Source organism: Protomyctophum parallelum (genome assembly GCF_964188405.1).
Source record: "Protomyctophum parallelum genome assembly, chromosome: 9".
NCBI lineage: Eukaryota > Metazoa > Chordata > Actinopteri > Myctophiformes > Myctophidae > Protomyctophum > Protomyctophum parallelum.
The window spans coordinates 7,897,221-7,918,570 of NC_139706.1; the positions used below are offsets into that span (position 1 = coordinate 7,897,221).

Consider the following 21,350-nt stretch of genomic DNA (forward strand, 5'->3'; position numbering starts at 1 on the left):
TCATGATATCATTGTTATGTTTGTTTTCATATAATCTATATAATCAATTTGTTTTATGCTAATACTTTGTAGATAGATCGATAGTAGCTCTGTTCCATACCTCTAATACGTGCAACACATTAGAGCTATGGACCAGAGCTATAGATAATATGTTGCTCATCAGCTCATGGATGGATAGACAGGCTATCCGTTTTTATCCTTCTGTTTTCTATCATGTTAGTGTGACATTCAGACAGTGCAGAGGCTGCTCGATGGTGAATTAGTATTGTAACATTCTCCTTGGCTTTGACTGACTGACTGATATTAATACGGTAATCCAGCCAGTTCGGTCATTCGCATTATCATTTATGCTGGGCACACGCTTTTGTAAGCAAACGCTAAGCAAGGGTTGTTTTTTTTGCACGCTGTTTCACCCGCGTTTGGTTAAAAGTAAGTTACGTTTGAACTTTGAGCATTACAAACAGACTTTGCAAATAACGTGTCGCCGTGGAGTGCAGTACTTTCATCCGACGGAGCATTGGTCCGAACGACAACCTACCTCCTCCCTCACCCTAACCTCCCCCGAGGCAGACACCTAAACCTAACCGCAACCCTCTCCCAACCCGCAGCGCACCTCGGATGATAGTATGCCTCCCGTCGCCGTGTCGGGGTCCAAGCAAGCAATTCCTTCTGACTCTGTGCTATCATGCTAATGCTATCCCGCTCTGACTTATTTTCTGACTGCCTCTGCTGACAAGCAGTGACAGGGACACAGTGAGGGGAGGGGCGGTGGGACCAAAGGGGACAGATCTTCAAGTGAACACCGCATTGAGCCTCGACAAGTTGTTAGCTTGTAGCTCTTCTCTTTTTGGCGAACGACACCGCCGTTCAGAAATATAAATTTAGGTATAGAACCGCGACTATAGAATGTGCACTTGCTGTAGACAGAGACTTGTCTTTATCACGATTGAATGGTCAAATCCTGTAGTCGCACCTGTGCGACAAATTTAATTTTACAAGTCGCACGGTGATATTTTTAGTCGCAAATGCGAGTACCTAGTCGCACTGTCGAGCCCTGATCCCATTGGTTTTTATTTTTGGTATTTGACTTTGCTACTGATGATTGTACGCAACAAGTATTGCATTGTGTGTTTGAGCTGACAGGCCCTTTTTGATGTCAATCAATCAAGTCATCTCAGGTCATCTCAAGCGGCAGATGCAAAAATCGTTTTTTATATTAAAATTATATATATTTTTAGGGCCACGTCATGTAGTCTACCTGCAAAGCCTTTGTGATCTATACTGGTAGATCCTGATCTACCTTTTGGGCACCGCTTAACGTCAGATAAGCCGTTTTGTCGGTCAGCGCCAAAAATGCTCCCCGACAGCATAATCGGAGCAAATACCGGGCAGTGTGTATGAGCCATAACGTGTTGACTACACTACACTAATAAGGACACATAATAATAACTAATAACCCATCCGTTACTACATGTGGAGTCAACTCCCGCAATTTCCTTCTTCCCTTAGTGCGCGGCAACGTAACTCTGGGATGAGCGGCCGCGAAGCGTCCGCGAAATTCTAGTATATATTATATATATATATATATATATATATATCAGCATGCATGGCAGATAGGAGGAGCCATTGTTCACTCTATAAATAGTGCGTTTATACCTCTGTGTAGTGCCTTTATCCAAGGTGTTTTACATAGATTGTGTGCATTACATTCATTCACCCATTCACACACCGATGGTGGAAGAAACCATGCAAGGCACCAACCTGCACATCGGGGGGAATTTGAGGTTCAGAGTCTTGCTCAAGCAGGGCTCGAAATAGCGACCATTTTGGTCGCAAATGCGCCTGAATTTTAATCTTTGCAACCTAAAAATATATTTGGGAGCACCAGTGCCGCTACAAATAATTACTGTGGTGCGCCTGGCTACAACGATCGATTGTAGAAAAACGGGCGCTCTGAGCCGCTCTCTGACATCCACTGCACTGCTCCTGTCTGCTAGCTGCACTAGCACTTGATGCTAACAAACCAACGTGTGGAGTGTGTAGTTAACTACTCTTTGACACAACGGTACGGGACAACGTTGAGCGCTGCATCGCTCACATTCCAGAGCGCCTCGGCTCGCAACATCACCATGTGTCAAAAAGTACATTATTTCAAGCGTTCAGATTCAGAAAAGACCGGAGCCTCTAGCTCCGGAGGCGGACCGGCTCAGCTGTGTGTGTGTGTGTGTGCATGCGTGTGTGCACGCACAGCCGCACACGCATGCAAGAGAGAGAGGGAATGAGTGAGAGAGGAAGGGAGATAGAATAGCAGACATGTAAGTGTTTCTACATAGCAGCAGTATTGATACTTTTACTTAAGTAAAAAAATTGAGTAATTTATCCACCACTGATTAGAAGTGAGTAGGCATAGCTATAAATATAATGTTTTACATCGAAATTATTTTATATTAGAAATTCTAATTGATCTAAATAGGCTATGAAGGTGAAAAACACAAAACAAAGAATAAGAAAACAGGTGATGTGACTGGCCGGAATCAGTGTAGACTAGAGGGTCCTCATCTTGGAGATGTTCGATGCCTCTGTCTCTTTGAAGAGATGGATGGATGAGGGACAGACACTACACTTTAAATTCTGGCATGCATTTTTATACTTTGGTCATTTCATGTTATTTGTAAACCACACGTTATATTATTGTTTTTATGAATGTAAAAAATCGATTACATATTGGTGCTCCTTAGATTTTGGTGGGTGCTCCTATTTTTATTCTGGTGCTCCTTCATTTTAAAATTGGTAGCACAAGCTCTACCAAGTAAAAAAGTTAATTTCGAGCCCTGTCTAGGACACTTGGACACTGACTCTGGGGGAGCCCACAGGGAACCGAACTGGGAACCTCACGGTTCTGACTCTGGGGGAGCCCACAGGGATTGAACTGGGAACCTCACGGTTCTGACTCTGGGGGAGCCCACAGGGATTGAACTGGGAACCTCACGGTTCTGACTCTGGGGGAGCCCACAGGGATTGAACTGGGAACCTCACGGTTCTGACTCTGGGGGAGCCCACAGGGATTGAACTGGGAACCTCACGGTTCCCATCAGGCTGCTCTATACCAGCCACTCTTCCCCTGTCAGCCACTGCCGCCCCTATATCTGTCAAATAGAGTTTGGCTTTGTTTGTAGTATGCTGCAGGCATTAGGGTGTTTGCTGCATCTGTGTGGGGGGTGTCACACCGTTTACAATACAATCACACCTCTGCCATTTGTCATAATATCAAAGCTAGTTTCTGTTTGGGTCTGTGGTACTTCCTCTGCATTTATGTTTTCATTCTGACCATAAAAAAAAAGAAAACCCCTGTTGTCAAGTACAACAAAATGGTCACGCTCGCGGCCAAGCATGCAGACCAAGTACCCACGCACCCACACACACACACACACGATATTGAGAGTGTATGCAACAGAACAGAGGTAATAATCCTGTGTGGTAAAGGAAAACAACCTAGCTTAATTCCAGTGGGAGATGGAGAAAGAGCCAACCATGATAACATTGCCCCTGTGGCCCCGTTTGGACGTAGCGCGTGGAAGGAACACGTTATTCCAGGATTACTGCATGTTTTTTTGTACCTACCCTAGGGGACATGGGGAGAACATGCAAACTCCACACAGAAAGGCCCTTTCGCCAACTCCACCCAGGGTCTGGGCACTGACGACACGAAGGAGAGAATAACGCCCCCCAGCGAGAATCGAACCCAGAACCTTCTAGCTGTGAGGCGACAGCACTACCGACTATAGCACTTTTTAACACTTAGGCTTAGAACACTGTAATATTGCAAGCCTGGTAGTACAATAATAATATATAAGTAATAAGCAAAGGAAGCACCTTATATGCAACCACAAAACTAGATACTCACTCACCGGACTACTAGCTGTTGACACACTGAGCCGTTCTCTGTGATCACTTCATTCAGCTTCATCTCCAGGTGTACCTTACCCTGTCAGACACAGACACAGACACAGACACACACACACACACACACACACACACCCCTGAGTTTGATGGGCTATAATATCACGCACACAAAACAACACTTCCTACTTCCGGGCCGCTCCCCTACTTCCTTTACAGGTGTTACCAAGGATACTGATTTTAAGTCTCTGTTCCATTTAGTGTACACAGTGGTTCTCAAACTTTTTAATTACAAGAATAACTCTGAGACTGTACAAATAGAACCAAATGGACCCGTATTTGTACACTCCGAGTTACACACCCGTACAGGGCCATTTTTTGTAACGCACTCAAGGACACTTTGAGACCCACTGGGGTAGCAGAGTGTTTCCAGTGAGCCAACATGCACAACAGCAGCACCCTGCCTGACTCCGTTTGACCAGAATGGAACAGAGCCTTCATTAGTATCAGAGGTGACACCTGTGAAGGAAGTAGAGAATAAGGGGCCCAAGTTCTTTCCAAAATGGCGTGCGTGCATTCATCCCATAGTCCGAACGTAGACTAATGGTCAAGGGGGGGGGGGGGGGGGGTTCAAATTAGTCACATATCTAGGCATACACACAGTCCTGTAAACATGCATTTCATCAGAGATCACAGCAATGGGCTGGCTTGGATCTCAACAAGTCTCAAATGTTTCAAGTTTTAAATTGGTCTATATCTAATCATGTCTAATCATAACGGCATACATTGCCACAGATCTTACAAAAACATAATTTCCAGACAGTAGGGACACTCTTTGAGTCAATGCAATACAGCTGTAGTGTTAATCATTCACATTCGTTTAGTAATTTTCCACAAGGCATGAACCATTGTGTTAACCCCTGATGAAAGTAGAGACTCTTTTCTTTCTATACATTTTTATGCAATATATTTAATATAATCCTCAGAAAGGGATGATTGCGGTCTCACATCACCTTTGAGATTTTCTGAAACTACTTAAATTCATACTCCAGTTTTTAGGTTTTAACCCCTTTTGGTGTTAGCATTATGTTATGCTTTAGCTATTAAAAATAGCAGATCTACAAGCTCATAGTGCGCCACCGAGTGGCGCACTATGAGCTTGTAGGTCTGCTATTTTTTTTAAATCGAAGAACGACTCACATAGAAACATAGCTTTTTCAGAAAACTGTCAGGATGTAGAAGACATTTTTAGAATCTGATCTCAGGTCAAAATGGGTTAAGCCTTTAGGCCTAAGGTACCCAAACACCCATGTTTGAAATCCACAACTTCAGGGGCAGGGAGTGAGTAAGAACTAAGACCCTGAGATTCTTCTTGACGTGGCTCTACCTCAGAAAGAATCCTCCTGGCCGGTGCAGGTTAAGGGAGGTAACATTGTGCAACATGAGCCAAAGCAGCTGTCATGTTTTTTATCAGGTCGGATGTGGTGAAAGTCTGCCTGCTTCATCTTCGGAAGTGAGAGAAGAGTGTGTGGGAGGGAGAGAGAGCACGAGCGAAACACCAAACATGAATCTAGAACGTATTGTCCTTCTCCACTATGCTCAAAAGGAGCAACATCGATAACCAACTTGACATTTTATTGACTAATCATGTACCCCACAACAGCACTGAGATATTTTGATGAATTGAACAAGGTGGACCCACTTGTAAACAAGTGTAATGCTTTATTGGCTCGTCCACTCACAGTTAACAGTCTTTTGTATAGAGTTGTGCTTGAAATATAATGTAATTCTGCAAACTGTTAATACATATTTCAATCAATCAATCAAGGGGTTTTCAACCAGTGTTCCTTGAGGTGGTTCCAGGTGCTCCCCAGCTAAATGATGGAGGGTTGGCAATCAAGTGGACCCTTATAGATCTTTAACTCTTGAGTGTAAAATTAAACCAAATGGAGCCGTACGGGTCCATTCGGTTTCATTTTATGCTCTCAAGAGTTAAATTATTGTTAAACATCTGCATTACTTAATTGACAAGAATGTAATGTAGAAGAAATGTTATTTTGACCAACGTTTGCCTGTTATTTTTGGGTCTGAGGGGCTAAATATATTATGATCAAATGGTGGTCCGGGGCTCAAATGCAGGCTTGTATATGTACTCATTTGGTTTTTTCCCTAAATTTAGCTGGTGCGGCTTATATTCAGGTGCGCTTTATAGGAAATTACGAGTAACATTTACGGACAAGGCTGAGCCTAAATTGTAAACACTCTGAGCACTTAGCACTCAAGAGATTCGAAAGAATGTTTTAGAAATAAAATGCATTAAACTCCCTCTGCTTTTTCTGCAATTTGTCATTAGCAGAAGACAACCCTTTGCGTATTTGTTGGGTTAGATAGGGTTTAAGTCAGCCAAGAAACTCATTTTACATTTAGTTTTAGGTCTATGAAAAGTGTTCCAATAAGTAATAACTTGCCCAAATGTACTTTTGAATGCTGAAATGACATTCCCCGACATTTTATCAAATAAGAATCTCCCCTCACTTCAGTGATCTTTAACCCATTTTAGGCGGGAACCCCTTTTGGTGTTGCTATTAGTAGCTATTGAAAAATAGCAGATCTACAAGCTCATAGCGCGCCACCAAGTGGCGCGCTACGAGCTTGTAGGTCTGCTATTTTTGAAAAACTGTCAGGATGTAGAAGACATTTTTAGAATCTGATCTCAGGTCAGAATGGGTTAACATATCCCTTGTATGGCCGTGGTTGGTGATTGGTGCTGGCGGGAGGCCTGCATGCTGCTCCCATCTTTCTTGGTAGCCATGACATGCTGACCAAGCTAAAACACACTGGCAACGATAAGAGCTGTGCACTGTTTTCCTTTCAAGCTAAAGGAAAACAACCTTTCTTTGCTTAGAATGCTAATGTAATGAGTCCATGTGGTATAGGCAAAGAGCACAGGGGAAATGAATTGGAGGGAAAAGTGACAATTTTGTTTTCTAAATGTAGTGGAGTAAGCATGAAGGAAGAAACAAATAAAATGTACACAAGGAAAGTTCAGATCCTCTAGGTAGTTACATGTCTGAGAAGAACTGATTAATATTGATGATGTTGGTTATTCCTGGGCTATTTGGGCGGGCCAATCAAGCCGCAATCAGAGCCTGCGGCACCACCATGGGCCAGGTGGAGCCTGCAGAACCATTGTGGCTCGAGATTCCACCAAGTGTCAATTATCTAATGTAATCCTGGGTGCTACACTTCCTCTGGCAGCGGACAGACGTCATACTTCCTTCTATGCATGAGGTGTCCAAGCTGCTTCTTTTCACCTGACAGGGGAGAGTTTCCCCGGCCGGATGTAGCACGTGGAAGGAAGTAGGAACACATTATTCCAACCAGTTCCTTTCCCCTCCATCAGGCGCCCCGGCTGGCCAGGGGGAGGCAGTTTAGAGACCAGGATTACTGCATGTTTTTTGTGAGGGTACCTACCCTAGGGGACATGAGGAGAACATGCAAACTCCACACAGAAAGGCCCTTTCTCCAACCCCGCCTTGGGTATGGGCACTGACGCGGAGGAGAGAACACGCCCCCAGATGTATGATGATAAGAGTGCCCCTCACTTCACGTGGGTGTGATTTTATTTAAAATACAAATGAATTAGAAAGCTCCTTCCTTGGCATTCTCTACCTGAACTTCTGAGTTGGGATCCACTGGTTGGAGGCTGATCCAATGTTCCTTCCCACTGTATTTGCAAAGGTCCTCCTTTCGTATGGACACTTTTCCTGAAGAAAAAAAAAAGCCACCCCAAACGTCATCAAAGCAGATCACGTGGCGTGTGTCTGTGTCTGTGTGCGTTTTTATCGATACAAATCTACGAGTCTAAATTTTATGCTAAAATAGGGGCCGTAGTTTAATAACACCGAGACTGCATTCAAATATTTTTAGCTCCGATATCAGTTAATTTCACCTTAATTCCTTTTGTCTGCTCCATGAAGTCCTCACCGTGTCCTTTTCATCCATGTTCACAACCAACTGTGTTCCTAACTTCAACTGATTCTTATTTTGTTCATTGACAACGTGCAGTCATGTTCGCACCCCGACACCGGCGCTGCCAAAAAAAATGCAGATCTACAAACTCAATATGTGGCATCCACGACACACTGAGAGCTTGTAGAACTACCATTCGACACACGATCCGCTGTATGCTGAATATAACTCGAACTTATAAGGACTGGGGAGCTGTTCTCACATTATTGCTTTCATAGCACGAATATTTTTGGCATATCACCCAACCTTTGAGTGAGTGAGTGAGTGTGTGCTTGTGTGTGTGTGTGTGTGTGTGTGTGTGTGTGTGTGTGTGTGTGTGTGTGTGTGTGTGTGTGTGTGTGTGTGTGTGTGTATGTTTGACTTACCAACAGGCAAGCGCTGGAAAACGCTCTTGGCATAAATGTTGAATGATAAACACTGAAATGGTCGTGGGATCTCAAAATAGAAGTCCTCTCCATAGAAAGGGCTGCAAGATAAGAAATACGTTACATTAATGTCCAAAAAGGAGAGAACTTGTAGCATTTGAAATTAACCCATTGAGACCTGAGAGACAAGGAGACACCAATCTGAAAATGTTGTTCCAGGGACCCCCCAGAAGCAAAAATAGGAGTTAAAATGTTTGCTGTGAAAGAATATATATTCAAAAATTCACAAATTGTCATTTTTCAAAAATAGCTAAAGTTTTAAATAATTATCATGATTATTAGTGAGGACATATTATATGAAGATAGGTTGAAAAGTGGTGAAGTGGTCCTTTAAAAGTTAAGGTGAAACAGATGCGTTCTACGTCTTGATGGGTTAAAGAATATAAGGTTACAATGTATGTGCATTTATTAAACTGTGTATTGTGCCAAAAAACATACCCTCCCTCACATTCACGTTGGATCTCTGATATACTATACTTTTTCAAATTGGAAAAAATGTAATATACACTGCGTGGTTCCACCTCCAGATTCAGTAAAGTATGGCAGCCTTTTCTATCTCATGTAGACCTTAGAGTCGTACCCCCAACTGAACCTGATTAGCTGTTATCTGACTAGCCTGCCTGTCTTGCCTGGATGATGTTTGTGACCATGAGTCGATTTGAGGTTTTTTTTCTTGCGTGTGTTTGTTGTTGGTTTTTTGTATATTTTTGCTACCTTTCTCAGTTTGTTTCCGCATTTGTTAAAAATGCAGAAAATCTACTAAACAGAACGTTAAAAAAAAGGACGCTTCAACGCCGACTCTGAGGGAGCCGGGGATCGAACTGGGAACATCACCGTTTTCCCATCCGGCCGTTCTACCGGCCACTCTACCCCTGAGCCACTGCTGCCCCTAAAAGGCTCACACAGAAACATGTATTACACATTAGCGATGGGCAATCGTATCCATTTCCCCCCACCCTATGTCCACATGTTTGGGAGTAAGATCTGTCTTAAGCTTGTACATTTTTAGAGCACTTTCAAATAACAAAGCACTTTTAAAATGAAGACGATACAGTAGCTAAATTGGCCAATATTGATAATTGGAATAAAAAATGTAAAAAAATCATATTAATATTAATATTGTGAGCTCAGTTTATCAATCCTTTGTCATAAAATACAAGCACTTATACGGTCATTAGATTAGCCCATTCTGAACGGGAACCCCTTTTGGTGTTTTAACTAAGCATCATGTTATACTTTAGCTATTGAAAAATAGCAGATCTACAAGCTCATAGCGCGCTACGATCTTGTAGGTCTGCTATTTTTGAAAAGTCCTGAAAATGTGCCGCAAACCTTTTAATATACATTTCAGAGTGAACATTTTTAACTAAAATATTGGCTTCTGGGGGGTCCCTGGAAATACATATTTTAAGATGGGGGTCCGTGGCCCAATAGAGATAATTCTGGGGGTCCTTGACATGAAAAAGGTTGAGCACCACTGACACAGAAACATGGGTTTTTCTGAAAAATGTTAGGATTTAGAAGCCTTTTTTTTCATCGACCTCAGTCCAAAATGGGTTAAACCATTGACTGGCCTATATTAAATGCTGTTGTTGTTGTGCTTGTAAAAACATGGTGCTAGCCATTGTAAGAAACTAGTCCAAAGGCCTATGAATCCCTACAATGACACTTCCCTATGTACAGCTTATGTGTCTCGGTTGGTGAAATAGCTTGCCTGACACTTCCGCAGGGAGGGTTTGGCAACACATGCAGACTTGTGCACACACCCACGCATCCTCCTGTTAATGCATAACATTACATGGAACTACTTGTAGCCCCCGCACTGTCTGTACAAACGCAAAACCTAATCACAATGCACTCCCTCTATCCCTGCCTTCACCCGAGATTTCCAAATAACGTGAAGGGGCAAGGTAAAAACCACACAAAAACAAAGTTCTTATCCACTACTAGTGGATCAGCTGCAAAGGGTTCTTGGTTCAGGGCATGTTTTCATGTCTCAAACAAATAATTAAAAAGAAAATTGAATACAAGACAATACAGTAAAGGTGTTACCCAGAGAGAGACAATGAGGGAGAGAAAGAGAAATAGATGGACATAAAACATAACGGAGCGATACGCGTGTAAATTGACATTGAGGTAGTGAAGTTGACAGTGACAGACAAAGATGGGGCAGAGCGTTGGAGGACACACTTCCTCTGCCACTGTATAAAAGGAACTATTTGAAATGCCACTGTATAAAAGGAACTATGAGTGAGTGAGTGAGTGAGTGAGAGAGAGAGAGAAAAGTTGTTGTGAAATACCTAGAGAGGTCAGGCCCAATATGTTTACAGTGAGATGTGTGAGACTGGAGGTAGAAACATTGAAGATATATTTCACTTTCAAACATGTTTCATGTGTCTTTTATTTTGATGGTCTACTCAGGCTTTTCCCCCCAGACAGTTTCTTTTTTTTTATATATATATTTTTATCCCACGATTTTGTAACCCATTTTTCACCCCTGTGTCAATCATCTAATGTGATCCTGGGCTCTACACACCCTCCACCAACCTAGTCCCCATATATGGGGACATGGGGAGATCAACGGACTTGAACTCATGCTTCCTTCATGCCTGAGTGTCCAAGTTGCTCCTTTACACCTGACAGGGGGGAGTTTCCCTGGTTGGACGTAGCGCGTGGAAGGAACACGTTATTCCAACCAGTTCCTTTCCCCTCCATCAGGCACCCCGGCTGGCCAGGGGGAGGCAGTTTAGTGACCAGGATTACTGCATGTTTTTTGTGAGGGTACCTACCCTAGGGGACACGGGGAGAACATGCAAACTCCACACATAAAGGCCGTTTCGCCAACCCCGCCTTCGGGTATGGGCACTGATGACGCGGAGGAGGAAACACGCCGCCAGCACCCACAGCGTCCCGAGAGGGAATCGAACCCAGGACCTTCTAGCTGTGAGGCGACAGCACTACCAACTGTGCCACCGCCCACCGTGCCCCTTCCCCCAGACAGTTTCTACGCTACTTTGAATCAGTGTTTAGATTTTTTATATTAGTTTTATCAGGGCACACCCCCTTCCTATACAAAGCCATTGTAACGTCAAACTCCATTTTAAACATGTTAGGTTCATTGAAAACACCCGTCCTCTTGGTTCTGGTGACTCATACATACGTGTTTTTTCAATTACCCATTTCATTTATTTTTTATAATTCTTTTGGAAAATGAAAAAAATATTAATACAATGAAAAGTTATTTAAGTTAAATAAATGAAAAAATGGAATAGAACAAACACACCCTCCTCACGTAAGAACAACAATATCAGTCACCATAACCAAAAACAGGTAGTTATTCACTGACCAAAAATGGTAGTGTCCGGTAGAGCAGCCGGATGGGAACCGTTGGGTTCCCAGTTCGATCCCTGTGCCTGTGGGCTCCCCCAGAGTCAGTGTCGAAGTGACCTTGAGCAAGACACCTTGAGCAAGACACTGACACTGAACCTCTAACTGTTCCCGATGTGCAGGTTGGTGCCTTACAGGTTTCTTCCGCCAATCGGTGTGTGAATTGTGTGTGTGGGTGAATGTAATGCACATCTATGTTAACCGCCTTTGATAAAGGCGCGCTATAATATAAATGCACCATTTACCATGGGTTTGTATAGGAATTAGGAAGGGGATAAAATTAATATCAAATATATAAATACTGAACCAAGTAATTTAAAAACTGTCTCTGAGTGTCTGGGGTGTTCACAAAAGCCTGAGTGGACACCAAACATGTTTGAAAGTGAAATATCCCTTTAAGTTCCCTGGTCACCTGTCTCCCACACATACAGTATCTGAATAGGTTGTGTGCGTGACTGTCTCCATGTTGGTCAGAAATAGCTCCGTTTTATGCCCTATTTTCATTGGAATTAATTAGCTTTTGATCAACCCCGTCTACACCCCACACACCTTGACAGGGGGTGCATACTTTGGTCAGACAGTCCGACAGGCATTAGTCCGACAACACCAACATGCCTGGACGGTTACAACTAAACCATGGCCTCGGTTAAAACTCACCCGAGGCTCCCCGACATGCGTGGCAGGTTAAATCTAACCCGTGGCTGACTGTGATGTTAGGTTTAGGGCTTGGGTGTCATACTAATGCCTGTCGGACTGTTCTCACGTCGGACCAAAAACATACCCTTCAACAGCTGTGTTCATACCCAAGCAGTTCCCTTGGGGAAACCACATTTTTTCTTCCAGCAATCTATTGCTTAATAATTAATCACGGAAATGAATATCCAATTTATGTATCAAATCTATTTATATAAACTAATAAAACTATGTCAATGAAAAAGTTTTTAAATTAAAATGTTGTACTATCTTCTTAGCATAATTAATTTTATAAATTATGCCCAGAAATTATGGTTAATACCCAAGGTTTATTGTTTATTGTTTATAAGGATCCCCATTAGCTTTTGCCTTGACAAAAGCTAGTCTTCCTGGGGTCCGACACAGACAAACATTTAACATAGGCAATACTTACAAACACTAACTCAAAATAAAACATAGTAAAATAAAATATAAAATAAGAAAATAAAAACATTAGAGAAATAAAAAACAAAGAAACATAGCAAAAAATCACTTTCAACACATTGTACATTTGAATTGTTCTTTTCCCAGGGTTACTGCAGTATGATTTACATAAGGTGTTCTTTTAACTTGATTTTAAAGATGAATTTTGTATTTGTATTGGTTATACACTTTGGTAGTGCATTCCAACCTATTACTGCTCTATAGATAATAGAAGATTTAAGAATATTTGTTCTTGGTTTAGGTGCCACCAAAACACCCGAACTGGCTTGTCTAGTCATATGGTTATGTTCGTCTCTTACATGTGCTACCTGTTCAAAGAAATACTGTGGTTTTTTGTCCATTAATACATTTCTGAAAAACGTAAGAATACGTGAATGTAATCTATTCTCAACAGTAAGCCATGATAGATTTCTGTGCATTTCTGCAATGTGTGTCCTGTTGGAACACTGGAGAGCTAATCTGGCAGCTTTGTTTTGAGCTATTTGTAATTTATGTATGTCTGTTTTTGTAGCCGATGACCAGATGACTGGGCAATACTCAAGATGTGATAACACTAGAGCTTGAATTACTGCTTTCCTAGTGTTTAGGTCCGTCTCTCTGTATGGTACATGGTGATGAACAAATACCTTTTGTATGTATATAAAACAGGATGTTCCATATCATAAGATAATATCAATGTTCATCATGTCAGCAATCATAGCTGTTGCATAACCGATGCACTCAAAGATACAAGCTATACTTTAGCCTGTATCATTTAGCAGGAAATGGGAAATATTGTATGCCTGAGCCCCATGATACTGGAGGTACTAGAGACAGTACTGCAGACTACTTAATATTGTACTAGTACTTAAATATTTTAACCAGAGGACACTTGCAGAACAATAGTAAATAGAAATCATCAAGAGTTCATTTAACTCTGACTGAGACTGTAGAAATGTAATTTGTTAATTTGAACAATTTATTGTGACTAAACTAAAGTACACTTACCATTAGCAAATGACGTATGACTTTTTAACAATATTTCTTTATGGTTCAGATCAGAATAGAAAAAAAGGTTACAAAACAAATGCTACTCAGTATATCCACTCCACACCAAGTTCCTAAAAACCAAGGGGAGCCAATGAATGCTTACCTGAGGCTTTTGTCAATCACCTTGGTGCGGTGGACTTCCTCCTGATCCAAACTGATGGTGCAAAAAGTACAAAGGTCCCGCTGGCGGTTGGGCCCGGAAACTGGACCCAGGTTTTTAGCTTCACCTACAGAGGAGGGACAGTAGCATGATGAGTCCAATGACAGGAGGGACAGTAGCATGATGAGTCTATTGTCCATTGTCCATTCTGAAAAAGGCTCATAAACCACTGAGTCACAAATGTGATTGTTCTCACATTTTTAAGAAAGATAGCCCATTTGGTTTCTAAATTCTTACTCAACATCTTTGCTGTGCTTTTCTTTCTTTTTCAAAGTTGCCTGGGCAGGTACAGAGGCCAGGACGGATGTGGCTATGGTGAACTTGAGGATCAATCATATGTGGTTTAAGACACAAAACATTAACTTCCTCAGCCTTCTCAATACTACTACTGACACAGGACAGGAGTGTGCTGATTGACAAAATGACAAACACCTCCCTGTAAAATCCCCTCAAAGCGTGTGAATAAAAGCAGGCATAGACTACTACTACTGGTTAACTGATTTAGTCATATTGTGTTGCATGCAATAAAAGACAAATGTTTGAAAACATACTAAGCACATCTTATGGTCACTCAGACTCTAGCCACAGTAGCCAGTCAGTGTCAAAGCCATTGAGTGCCAAAAATGTTGCAATATTAAACCTTTAGCTAAAGGTTGATAGAACCTTGTGGAACGCAGCCTCCCAACTGTCATAACAAAGTGCGACTCCTTAGTTACCCTCCTTCAAAACTGCTCTAAAAGCAGTGGACGCACGCGCACACACACAATTAATTGCATCATTCTACAAAACAGTGCATTATTGTGAGTGAGTGTGCCACTTCACGCTGCGTTGTGGGCTTGTAGATCGGCTATTGTCACTACTATTGGCACTCACTCAGCATCAAAGGTTGGATTGAGGGGATCAACTACCGGTACATATGATTCCCGAGTGCAGCACGCCCGCAGCTCACCGCTGTAAGAGATGGGTCAAATGCGGAGAAGAAATTTGGCATACGGCAATGTATGTGATAAATAGGACTTTTTAACTTCAATGTTGTTTTTTTAAGATTAGTTTTTGGGCTTTGGGTTTTGAGTCCAAATAAAAAGGAATGGGATCAGCTCTTTAACAGGCTATTATTAATGTCATATATAGCTAATCCAGGGATTGGACATTAACTGAATGAGCCGAGTTGTCATCAAGCATGAATGCTAGAAAACAGATGCCATGCAATGGTGTGCTCACCATATTGAGGCATGGGATGGGACAGTCAAAAACAACACCTAGTATGTCAATTTTGTATGAGGATTATTCAAATATGAGCCACCATTGATGCTTTAAGATGTAGGCTAAAGGGAACAAAATGATCAAGCATGAACAAGGAAGAATGACGTTTCGTAAGACAGAAAACAGAGCTTACAAGCCATGGTTCCTCTATTTTGTTCTGCCTATGGTATCGTTTAAAACATAATAATGTATAGATGCCTGTACTTTGTTTCCCCCGTTCCTCTTATTGTTTCCTAACACTATTGTGTTTGTTTTTACAACAAAATACATTTTATATTAGTGATTACCTAGCCTACATACTCATCTTTTGCTTGCTCAATGCAATAACATGGCCAGACTGCCTTTTGTCATAATTTGAAGTACAAGAATCAGTGCTCTCTCCTCCTTATATAGTGGGGATATTAGTGACCATAGTCTCAATCTTAATAGTACAGTCACACACATGCAAATTACAAATATTTGCAAAGCTAATTTGCATGATTTATTTATTTTGCTAATAAATAAAACTCAACAATAGCTGATGAAGCTATGACTCACTCTTAACCTTTATGTAGGCTACTATATAATTGGTGGATAGCATATACCAGTGGTCCTCAACAGGCGGACCGCGGTCCATGACCGGACCGCGGCGCACCTCTCTGCGGACCCTGGAGAAATTATAGAATAAAGAGTCACCGTGACCGCGAGTTGAATTCTCCGCTCAATGCCGAGCAATGCAATTAACGCTCTGAATGTGGACCGACTGATTGTGTGTGCCTGTGTATTATGGGCCGGAATGTCATGATGACAATCTTGCGCTGACTGGCTCACTACTAGCTGTTAGCTGGGGTCGCAGTGACATGTTCACACATTCAGTTGAATGTGTGAACAAAATTGGATTTTTGGAGAAAGAAAATATTTTCATAGTCTGCACTCTGCACCACAGTATTGGTTGGTTGGATGGAACCCGATTTGTATAAGCTTGGTTTGACTGTACTAAACAGGCATAGCTGTTTCTAGGGGTGGGGGGGCAGCCCCACTCTGTGGGGCCCACGTGTCCCGAGGGGCCGAGACCCGCAATTGTATTTGTGCGCGCATGAGACTGGACCATGGCCTTATTCAAAAATTATTTGTGGACCTTCAGCATTTCTAGTTGAGGACCCCTGGCATATACTGTAGAGACTGTAGAGTGTAGACTGCAGTATATTATACTACCATTTAGCCTCCGTTTAGATTCCAGGGGCACAGTCTCAGTCTCTGACCTTTTTGCGGTGGCATTTGAAAGAACGGTTCAGCCTCGAATTCGGCCTGGTGGAGACAATTAGAAGCAATTGAATACACTACAGCCTGCCAATCCCCCTGGTTGCCAGGGGGGGAAACACTCACCTCTTCAAGATAGCTTTCCCCAGCTGAGCTCTGGTTAAGATTGTTCCCCCTTGCTTAGCCTTTTATGTTTTTAACCTAGCACTGATATTTTACTTGTTTTGCTTTGTTTTCGCTTTGAGTATTTAGAAAAGTGCTATATAAATTTGAGCTATTATTAAGTATCCTGCAGGAGTCTGATCTCCTGGCGGACACGTAGATTGTCATTTCTCCTGGATTTGGAATCCCAAAATGCACCAGAACACAGGAACTTACGTTTACTAATTGGTTAAAAGGTTTCTAGGGGAGGCCCCCCCAGACCCCCATGTTTTTGCAGGGGTTTGTGGGCAGTGCATGCAAGCACACAGAGATGTTCACTTAAATAATGAATGCTATTATTAAAGATGGGTCTTGCATTGCTTAGTCATCAAATCAATATTTATGTAGACTTACGTTTTTGCGTTTTAATGGGTGAAATTGTACCCATCCTGCTAGTAAAGCCTGATTAAAGTATCAAACACGCAAACATTATCAGAAGTTACACAGGAAATGAGTTGACATCTACTCCGTTAACGTTTTCTGCTTGGTGACTCCCACCCTAAAAAAAAAAGTCACAGTCCAATGTTGGCAGCCCTGATTGAATAGGAGGCACAAACTGGCTTATAATACAACTTATAATAGGGGTTATTTGATATTCACAACAAGGTGGTGAAATCACAAAACTTCACACACAACTTCCATGTTGCTTCCTAACACTTACTTGTGAAGAGCAAGAGGCCTGCCAGCTAATTAGGATGAAAGACAGCAGCTTTGTGAAGCTTACTTTACAGTTTAGTAACTTGGCCTTATTTTAAAGCTCATTATAATAGAAGCTGGTCATATAAGGTTAAACCTGAGCATGTTGACTTCTGATGCAAGTAGCATAGAAAACACCCTAAACGCCACGGTGACAGAGGAGGACGCACCCTGATGTAAACAAGTCTTAGTGCTTCTAGCTGTTTGGTATTGATTAATTGACTTGAAATGTACCCATTCTACATACTGTGAATACAAATGTCAAACAGTGATTTTTAGTTAATCACTGTTTGACTGCCCAGTGCACACAACAACATAACATAATGTTAAACGGTAAACAACGTTTAGCCATCTCGCTTTTTGGTCAACTAGCGCGAGCAGAACGTTGTGTATTCATTATTCACTTTGTGTATGCATTTGTTTTTATTATAACGCAGGCCATAATTATGTGACTGTCTGTGTCTGCACACTGATATTACAGTGATTTTTTGTAGGAATTTTCAAAGTAACAATTGACTGCCGACAACATAACGTCATAATCTTAATTTTGATCAACTATAGCGCATACAGATTAGTGATTAGATTAGAGATTAATCGCAAACACATCGGTATTGGCCGATTCTAGTTTTTTTGATTAAACCGATTAATGAATAGGTCCAATTGTCTTTACAGTCTTGAACAGTTCTACAAGCTCACAATATTAAGTTAAATCTGATTTGCCTAAAGCCTACAAATCCTGTTACATGTATTTTTCAGAATGGACAAAATTATATATTTAAAATACAGAATGAGATCATATCGACATAGGTAATATCGGTTATCAGCCCGTCTGCACCAGTGGTCCGGGGACCTTGAGGGCGTTGCAGGTGGTACCAAACTAAATGATGGAGAGTTTGTAACCAAATGAACCCTTAATCCCTTATAGATCTTTAACTCTTGAGTGAAAAATGAACGGGTCCGGATTTGGTTTAATTTTACACTCTAGAGTTTCCAGTAAATTATTGCTAAATATCTGCATTACTTAAGATAATTTACAAGAAGTCTACACAATTAGAGAATGTAGAATTGTTATTTTGATCCACGCTTTCCTGTTATCTCTCCTAAAAGGTAGCAACAGCAATACAGCATGAAACTGACAACTGTGGAGTGTAGACAAATTCTTTAGTTTTGGGTCTGAGAGGCTAAATCTCAAATCAAATGTTAGTCCGTCCATGGCTCAAATGTAGAATAAAAAGAAATCACACCCGTGTGAAGTGAGGGGTGCTCTTATCATTAGGTGATGAGTGATGACTAAAGATGATGTAAAACAAACTGTCAAAACAACTATTACATTCTCTTTATTGTCTCCACCAGGCCGAAGGCATGGGGGGAGAGTATGTTTTGCACTCCGTCCGTCCGTCCGTGTGTGTGTCCGTCCGTGTGTGTGTGTGTCCGTCCGTGTGTGTGTCCGTGAGCAGCTAATCTCCCGCACCGTTAACCCGGTCGATGCCAAATTTTGCACACACACTCCCTGGATGCCAACGATGAACCATGAATTTCCAGAACGGCCTGTTATAGCGCCACCAGGAGGCCGCTTTGTGCAAAACGAGTTTTTGCACAGTACACCTACAGATTTTGTCCAAACATCGCGCAAATTGGTACACAGTCTCTCTAGAGCCATTCAACGAAACGGGTCTTTCAGATTTCTCAGACTCCATCCTGATTGGTTAAGATTGGCTTCCAAAGTTCACAGGAGTGCTCAGTTTCAAACAAAATGCTGCAAATCATGAACACATCGCGTGATTTCCGTGAAATTGTGCACGCACATTCCCACTAGACCGAGGAAGAAATGCCACATGAACCATTTCAACTCAGCCTCAAGGTGGCGCTATAACTGGCCGAAAAGTGTTTTTACCTCTAATTTACTTTTGTTGCCCTTTTATCCAACCACTAGATGAAGGCAAGCTGCAATGTCCTACATTCCTATCCTGGTGGAGACCTGTGCCCAGAAGGGCACTTTTTCTAGTTGATAATGGGATTTAATGTTTGTGTTAGGGACAAAACAAACAGTAATTCCTCTTCATTGTCAATGGCGTTTTTGAAACAAACAATGAACTAAAAACAAACAAACATTAAACCTGTATATAGGAGGGGCTCAATAATGGGCCTTGATATAAAAAAAAGGGTTGAAAACCACAGGTCTGCAGCACACTGATCGACTGAAGGTTGGTAACTTTTTTGTGTGTGCGCACCGACTCTGTTCCCTGTGTCAGGGGTTTTCAACCCTTTTCATTTCAACTCAAGGCCCATGATTTATTTAATTCGGCAATTGAGCCACAGACCACCATTTGAGGAGATTTAGCCTCTCAGACTAGCTCTGGTCCATAGCTAGCCCTCCAAGCAGAACCCAATGGTACTGAAGTTTCTGACATTTTTGACGACACAGACCATGGGGTCCTGTTCCAGCAGTATCCTGCCACCTGGTACGCGGACATAATAAAACATAAACACCGCGTTTACGGCCTGTCTGCGCTCTTTGACGACTTTTTTTCGTGTGAGGGCTTCTGAATCTGTGAACTATAAGTACCTATACATGCCGCTGTGAATATCTCCTGTGGCGCGGAAGCCGTTAAGTATTTTTAATCTTTGTTTGACCGATTTGGTCGCTTTGATTCTTCTCTTCCTTCCTTGTTTATTGACACCTCATTGTACCGCCTATCTGGCTAGCTAGTGGCGCTATAGCTATGACAGAGCAGATCAGAGGCAGGGACGTAGCCGCACAAGCCAACCGCACACCGGGAGGCGGTACAATAAACGGTAAACAAACAAGAAGAAATAAAGCGACCAAATCGGTCAAACAAAGTACTTAAAATACTTAACGGCTTCCGCGCCACAGGAGATATTCGCAGCGGTTTGTATAGGTACTTATAGTTCACGATTTCAGAAGCACTCAAAGGAAAACAGGCCGTCAAACGGCGCAGATATGATGTTAGTGAGCATATTTATGTACGCGTTCCAAAATTCCCATACGAAAATATAAATATGAACAGGGACCCTACACAAAGCGACATCAAAATTTCAGAAAAGCTTTATGGAGGGTTCCGAGAGGGGCTAGTCCATAGCCCTAATGCCCTTTGCTGCCATTCTAGCTACTCTCAGACCCAAAATTTAAGAATATGTTGTTGTTGTCGTTGGATAAGATTGTGTCTACAATTCCTTGCTTTTGGCAAATGTTGGTCAAACTAACAATTATTCTACATTCTCTAATTGTATAGGTTTCTTGTAAATTAAGTAATGCATGCAAGTTTAACAATAATATAACTCTTGAGTCTTGGCTCTTGAGTCTTGAGAAAATGAAACCATGCAAATGCACCCGCATGGGTCCATTTGGTTTCATTTTACGCTCTCAAGAGTTAAAGCTTCTAATAAAGGGTCCATTTAATTTTGGTTACCAACTCTCCATTTAGCTGGGCAGTGTGGGACCACCTGGAAGGACCACTGGTGGTGCCCGGACCACTGGTTGAGAACCACTGTGCCCTGGCTGCTGTGTGAATGAATCATTCACAACAAGCTAGTACTAGTATTAGCTGTTGTTAGCTTAGCTTAGCCTCCTGCGCTCGCGCTGCGTGCTAGCCAACCAGCCGGCTCTGTCTACTTCTTCGCTCGCGCGTCCGTCCGTGGCGTGGACCCCCCCCCCCCCCCCCCCACCAAAAAAATTACTGTCTTTTCAAAACCTAAAATAAGTATTTTTCAGTTAGTGAAATAAGTCATGTTTTTGTCGAATGACTTGACAGACACACAGACAATACACCACGGTTTCGTGCAACAACGAAGTCTGGAAATTAATGAAGCTTTTAAACGAA

At 42.0% G+C, this 21,350-nt stretch overlaps 1 protein-coding gene across 1 annotated transcript in view; it reads right to left on the reverse strand.

The window, feature by feature from the left end:
* The window catches only part of rasa2 (RAS p21 protein activator 2), a 47,742-nt gene that overhangs the window by 26,100 nt on the left and 292 nt on the right, over positions 1 to 21,350 (reverse strand). Inside the window, exons 2-5 of the mRNA XM_083773974.1 lie at positions 14,053 to 14,176; positions 8,298 to 8,398; positions 7,573 to 7,667; positions 3,909 to 3,985 (exon numbers count right to left, since the gene is read on the reverse strand). Of these exons, the coding sequence (XP_083630100.1) occupies positions 3,909 to 3,985; positions 7,573 to 7,667; positions 8,298 to 8,398; positions 14,053 to 14,176 (397 nt within the window). The remainder of the gene's footprint in view (positions 1 to 3,908; positions 3,986 to 7,572; positions 7,668 to 8,297; positions 8,399 to 14,052; positions 14,177 to 21,350) is intronic.